We start from the raw sequence: 7,000 nt of genomic DNA, 5'->3' as shown, positions 1-7,000 counted from the left end.
AGAATATCTTAGGCTCTCCCTAAGACCGAGACTCCCTCTCTGTAAGGCTTGAGCTCCCCTCAGGTCGCGAGACTCATTTTCACTGAAATTGTATATTTCCCTCTAAGAGCAAAGTCCCCTTGACTAGAATGACTTTGGGCTTCTCCCAAGCTCTAAGAATACCTTCTCAAATGAATCGTGATACACAGAACATAAAAAAATAGAGTATGTCTCCAAGTGATGCAATTTGCTTGTTCTTACACAATTGATACACTTACGATGTTGCTGTTATAAAGATAGAACGACTGATCTGAGTCAGAGGACTAATTATTCTTTAAACATGCACAGTGGAAAAAAAGAAAAACAACCCTAACTTCCAAAACAGTCACACACTGAACAAGAAAAAGATTTGCAAATAATGTTGCAGAAGAAAAATCCTAATAAGGACTGCAAATTCTGCATTTTTGAGAAATATTCCTTTGCGAGAAACCGCAAATGTAATGACAACTCTAATAACATATGCAACACTTAAATAAATAATACTAACCACACAAGATCTAACACCATCTTTATATAAAGATTTAGTTATATTCGTAAGATTTCAAAATGAAGGATATGAAAGAAACATTGGTGTCGATACATATAAAAAGCAAATGGATATTAAAGGGAAAAGAAGTAATTTTCAAAAAAAAAAAAAAAAAAAAAAAAGAAGAAGAAAGGGCAAAAAAGGAAGACAAAATTTCTCCCTTATTGTTCCATCTAATAATCTATAATTACCTTCCAAAATGTATGTTGTGAATATATGTCATTTCCTCCATCAATATCAAACAAAGGCAAATTAACATGAAAATTTATGTAGTATCTCCAAAAGTTACCCATGTTTGAAGCCTGAATATTCCAACCATTTCATTATTAAAATCGATTTCGTGCTCAAAATAAATTCAATAATTTTCCTCATAAAATTTATCTAAGTTGAAATTTTGACATGCTAAACAACCCCATTATTTGATACGTCTGCAAAGAGTAACACCGTCTCCAATAGAAAGGAGGGCTATCTCCACCCGCATGTCATTTACTAAAAAAGCATTGAGTCGTTGTATATGAGTTTTGTTTTCCTTCAAATCTTCATGGACGACGTCATCGCTTAGCGCCACTGATCCATACCACAAAGTGTTATCATAGGCAATTACTCCACCTACTTTCATCAATTTTAAAAGCAACTCGTGATATTTAGTGTACTCCGACTTTATGGCATCAACAAATGCAAAATCAAACTCTTCTTCTTTGCCCTGTTTCAGAGAAACAATAATATCATATTTCTTTCTAAGAAGTAAAATTTTCATCAAACTATTCACGTTAATTTTTGGACACGTAATTATTAGACAAATTATATGTTGTGCTTATTTATTTATTTGAGTAGAAAAGGTTACCTACAACTTAAGCAAATTTTTCATTTTAAAAGTTGTTAATGTACTTTAAAATTTAAACATACCAAATGTGGTTTTTGTTTTAATTTCCCTTTGACTATCATCGCTCAAGCCTCGAGTTAGGCATATCTTATATAACTCAATTTTGTTGACTCAATAGTAGTTCTTATGCCTCAAATAAAAGTAATAACAAATACATGAATATGTTAAATTTCTTATATCCCAAGTTTAATTTTCTTATATCCAAATTTCTATTTTATCATAGATAACATTAAGATAAAGTGAATATTAATAAGAATATAATGTTATAAATATGGAATGAAGATTTGAGCTTTTAATTTTTGTAAACTTTATTATTATTTCACTTTTAATAAACAGGAGATACATAACCCAACAACAAAGAACCACAAAGCTGAAATTCATATCCCAAGGCAGAGGAGAACCAAGACGGCCATCAAAAGAATCTCTACAACCTTCTTCAGAGCTAGAAGAAGAACTAGAAACAAACTAGCACCAAAATTCCCACAACCCACAATAGCGCGAGCCAAGCCATTCACCCCTTTTTGGACACCAAACAAAAGAAACGACCCGGGCGCCCACAGACAATGAGTCAATCTCCTTAACCTACTAATTCAACTCAATCAGATCACAACCCACACGATTTATAGGATTAATAAGCTCTTTTTTTCTTTGTATTTTTAGAATTGTATTTCAATTGACCTTATTAGGTTGACCTTGATAATTTGACATGTATTTAATTATTTCAACAAATGAATTGTCTTACCCATATAATGATACATTCATCAATATTCAATATTAATTATATTACTATTACAAATGACCATGTTTATCAATTTTTCATCGATTATTGAACTAAAAAAATATTGAATAAAAAAAAGAACTAAAAAAATATAGATGGTCAGTTTTATAATAAAACATATAATACACCATTTTTTTTAGTTTTCAATACTTTTATGCATTCTACTTTATTTACAAACACACAATATATATATAAAAGAAGGAAAGTATGTCACGTTGTAAATTATGATTTGAGGATAAGGTAGAGATACTAAACAAGATTTAAAAAAAAAAATAGATAATAGATAACCTCTCTTCCAAATTTTTTAGGATCTCAGCCTCCAAAAAACAAGTTCAACCTAAAAAGTTCTCTTCGATTCTCTTACCTTTTCCAATTTAACTATAAATATAAGACAAGCCAATATGATTGTAATATCACTAAAACTAAGTCATTACTTTAAATTCGTTTGCTATAGGATTCCATAACTAACTAATTTGATTGCAAAAATAAAGAAATTATTACTTTATGCACCCACTTTATTTACAAATACATAAAAAAATGAAAAATATTTTCTAAAAAATAAAGAAAAGTTTATCACGTTCCAAATTATGATAAGAGACACTAACATCCTCACACAAATTGAAAAAACAAAAGCCTCCCAAATTTTCGAGGATCTCGACCTCTCAAATAATAACTTCAACCTAAAAAAATCTCCTCCGTTCTCTCCACTTTTTTCTAATTTGATTATAAATCTAAAATTACCCACTAACATAAATATCACTAAAATTAAGTCATTACTTCAAATTCATTTATTATAGGAATCCGTAACTAATTAATTTGATTGCAAAAATAGAGAAAATATTGAAATAAAACTAAATAGCAGTAAACAAAAAATAGGCTAACATCACCTAAATATTTTTGTGTACTAAATTTGTAATCTGAAGAATAGAAAAGCATGTTTAGAAAATGCAACTTTCAATCAATAACTTACATCACTGAGGAGGTTATCGAGGGCAATCAATGCTTGAGATTCCACAAAATTGATCTTATGATCAACTCCTGCCTTCTTTATAAATGGTAAACCAAATTCGAATGATCGTCTGTTCACATCAATTGTTGTTATCTACACATTCCATGTAAAATAAACAAATAAAACAATAACGATGTGAATTTTAATAATAAAGTTGATAATAAATCTTTCAAAATCGTGTATAGTCTGTAATTGACTAATTTGCCATATGATTGAAATTCTTTAAGTTAAAAGTTCGGTTACTCTTATTTGAAGCTGTGAACACAATATTAAAAATAAAAGTGCAAAAATGTATAAACTACAATAAGGAAACTTTCTTATTTAACTTGATGTTAGAAGATAATATATAGGTTTAAGTTTAAAAACCACATCCGTCTCTATTTTTAATTTTGTTCATTTTAATCTTAAATATTTTCAAAATGTTCGTACATTAATTTTGGTTCATTTTAGTTTATCTATTTTCAACTATATTTTAATGATCATGTTTTAAAGGTTCGATGATCAAAATGAACTAAATCGAAAGCATAAGGCCAAAATGAAACAAAGTTGAAAGTAAAAGCTAAAATAAACATTTTAAAATACATGTACCAACAAGAATCAAAGTAAAAAATACAATACCTAAAATTGTATTTAATCCTAATATATATTGAAAATGACAATGATTAATTGCATCTAATCTTATGCATCCTTTTCTCATTACACCTAAAAATATTTACCACATGATACATCTTTATTAAACTTACCCAAGTTTTTTCTATTATAGAAACTAAGCGATAGCTACCTGGCCATCGGCGGGCAATGCAAGCGCCGTGGTGAGGAGCGAATAGCCAGTGAATACGCCAATCTCTATTGTTTTCTTTGCGTTCATCAATTTCAAAAGCATTGAAAGAAACAATCCTTCATCCGTCGGTACACTCATCACACTCCCATTCCTGCAACTCAATTCCAAAATTACTAATCTAAATTATTAATGGATTACTAATCTAAATTATTAATTAACCGCTCTCTTATACGATTATCACACTAAATCCATCCGAAACGATGATCCTAAATTCATCCAAGTCGATCGATCCATCGTTCAAAAATTGAATCGAACCAATTGAAGAGTTGGAAACTCACATGGACTTGTCGAATTTCTCGAAGGTGGATTCCCTGAGTTCCTTCAACTGTTCATGCTCTCTCGGATAGGCATTGGCTTCAAGTATATACTGCAATCAAATTCATGTGTTTCAACGTCAGTCATTTTTTCAAATTAAACGGGGTTTGATTGGATTTCTACGATTGTTGAGTTAATTAATCTGCGGCATAATCGCAGAGTAATCGAGGTAATCAGATCTGATGGATTAAATTAACTGATTAATCCGTAGCGTAATCGGGAGGAATTAACATAATCAGGGGCGCAGCGCAGGGATTAATTATAGTGCCAGAAATCGAAGTGAAAACAAGAAGAGGATTTAGATTGGAATAGGAGAGAACCTGGAGAAGAGCGGTGCTCTGGAGGATGTTCTTCTTGGGGGAATTATCCGCCATTAGTTGAACCGTAAAGAATGTGCTTGGATTCTTGTATTAGGGAAGAGACTGAATAAAACTCCAGTGATTTTATTGATGAGAAATAAGGCTATATATAGGCAGAGAGTACATGAGAAAATAAAATTACAAACTAATCATTCTATTAGCTTGAAACAAACCGTGAAGCATTTCAAGCAAACTGTGCGTTAAATGGGGGAAAAAAAACTAACTACTCAATCTTGGGTGTTGTCTTTTCCAATGAAATTTTGTCCTGTGTCAATTTTTTCAAAAAAAAAAATTAGATTGTAAATACTCTCCTTTCCTTGTACGCACAAGAATTAAGAAAAATTGTCACAGGTAAACCTTTAATTGAACAACTCTTAAACTTATACAAAGATAAGTGTAGTTTAGAACCAATCAAATATTTCTTGTTATTTTCTTACTATGTATTGAATAAACGTTAAATAAACATTGGACAAATGTCAGTGGATGGAAGCATGTAGGTTTGTGACTGTTAGACGCATTTCCTTTGAAATATATATTTTAAACACAAATTAAATGTGCTTTTAGTTAAGATATGAAAAATATTTTGTGTTCCGTTATTATTATTATTATTATCTTGTTTTTTTTAAGAGAAATTGAAGATGACGAAAATTGCTACCTATATAAACTTGATTATACAAACCTTTGAAGAGTAGGGTACATCCTCGGTTGAAAATTTAGAATTTTTGAAGCTTACTTCATAACAAAGTTTTGTTCATGATAAGTGAAGAAAAAAAATCAAATTAGCTCAATGAAAATGATTAGGTTTCTTGATAAGGAGAAAAAAACTACTTACTGAGGTAGAGAGAGGACCAATTCTCAGGGTTTTATCTTTATATAAACACCTCTCATCATGGTATTTAATTAGAGAATTATCTTTTACTTAATTGGCTCAATAAAATAATAGGGTTACAAGATAAAATAACAGATAATGTAGAAGAGCCACATTAATAATAATATTAAATTTAAAATAAAACTAACATTCTCCCATTTGACCTATTTGACATTATTTGTCATAAACGTTCACAAGCATAATGCATAGAGAAGATTAAATGGTTATCTTCATATCATGATATCAATATCAATACAAGAAAACTACTAAAGGATCATAGTGGTCATACATCATTGCACTGATATACTCCCTTCCATGTATCATGAAAATAATGCTTCATCTAATATGATCTATAATAAAGATAATCAATAATGATCCAACAATAAGTGTTTTTATCAAAGACGATGTCCTATTTGATTTACATAATTCATTTATGTATATACAAATCATAAGAATGACCATAGAATAAAATAAAAAGCAACAAATAAATGAACTGAGAGTGTCAAATAACATAATCATAATATCAATTAATGCTCGTACGTTCAACATGTTAATTAAATATCTTTGATGAGAATCATTTATTTAATGGATTTGCAATCATAAGGTTAGTGCTAATGTGTTCAATTTATACCCTTTGTTTTTTAATTTCTTCTTTAATGAATTTTTTCTTTTTAATTCTGTTTATTTAGCACCTTTTAAATACTTGTCGTTTTTTTAAAGAAGTCCGTTGCAAAATTATCATAATAAATTTTTAGCGACTTGATAATATTTTCGACAATTCCAAGTCCTAAAATAAAGTTCTTTAGTCATAAACCATTAACTGTAGTCTCAAAGCATGCTACAAAACTTTCATAGTGGATGTAGCGATGATACACTGCTTCACACTCTTCCAAGAAATGGCCAAATGTAGATCTTTCATGAAATTGCTCCTCCACATAATAGCCTCAAAGCATGTATCCACAAAATTTGAATATAAATATCCAATCACCTCAAGATGATTAGATCATTAGTAAGTAAGCATATAATCCTTCGTTCCTTACAGATACCTTAACATTTTTTTCTTGGAGTTTTCCAAAGATCCATTCCTAGATACTTTGATACTTGTCCAACATACCAACAACAAAAATGATGTCTGGTCTAGTTCAAGTTTGTGCATATATTAAGAAATGATTTTATTAATATATTAACACAAGTTTGTGCATTAATAGAAGCATAAGAAATGATTTTCCTTTGATTTTTTTTCCAATACATTCTTTAAACATTGCATGAGACCAAACTTATCTCCCTTCTAAATTAGAACTACATTTCAAGAACATTTATCCATCTTAAATCTCTCTATAACTTTATTAATATATGTTTTTTGAGATAATCCCAAGAATCTA

General features: G+C 29.7%; 1 protein-coding gene across 2 annotated transcripts; it reads right to left on the bottom strand.

Annotated features, from left to right (window-relative positions):
- Nucleotides 1-872: 872 nt before the first annotated feature.
- Nucleotides 873-4,857, bottom strand: LOC120081836 (caffeoyl-CoA O-methyltransferase-like). Of its 2 annotated transcripts, none has more exons than XM_039037009.1 (5): nucleotides 4,712-4,857; nucleotides 4,355-4,443; nucleotides 4,017-4,167; nucleotides 3,197-3,328; nucleotides 873-1,268 (listed from the first exon to the last, which is right to left on the bottom strand). In XM_039037009.1, the coding sequence occupies exons 1-5, from the start codon at nucleotides 4,763-4,765 to the stop codon at nucleotides 981-983; spliced, it is 714 nt and encodes a 237-aa protein (XP_038892937.1). In that variant the 5' UTR covers nucleotides 4,766-4,857; the 3' UTR covers nucleotides 873-980. The 2 variants fall into 2 exon arrangements, with proteins under 2 accessions (XP_038892937.1, XP_038892938.1); XM_039037010.1 differs by lacking the exon at nucleotides 873-1,268 and adding an exon at nucleotides 1,698-2,030.
- Between the last annotated feature and the right edge of the window lie 2,143 nt (nucleotides 4,858-7,000).

Source organism: Benincasa hispida, chromosome 7, assembly GCF_009727055.1.
Source record: "Benincasa hispida cultivar B227 chromosome 7, ASM972705v1, whole genome shotgun sequence".
In the NCBI taxonomy this organism is placed as follows: Eukaryota; Viridiplantae; Streptophyta; class Magnoliopsida; order Cucurbitales; family Cucurbitaceae; genus Benincasa; species Benincasa hispida.
The sequence above is the reverse complement of the archived record's forward strand: the minus strand, read 5'-3'. Positions and strand labels throughout refer to the sequence as shown.

Bases quoted from the DNA above. Each gene is read 5' to 3' on its own strand.
- LOC120081836 (XM_039037009.1), bottom strand. From the start codon at position 4,765: ATGGCGGATAATTCCCCCAAGAAGAACATCCTCCAGAGCACCGCTCTT. The intron at 4,168-4,354 runs GTGAGTTTCCAA...ATTGAGTTGCAG, and splicing joins GAGAAATTCGACAAGTCCAT to GAATGGGAGTGTGATGAGTG. The intron at 3,329-4,016 runs GTAGCTATCGCT...TGGAATGTGTAG, and splicing joins CATTGCCCGCCGATGGCCAG to ATAACAACAATTGATGTGAA.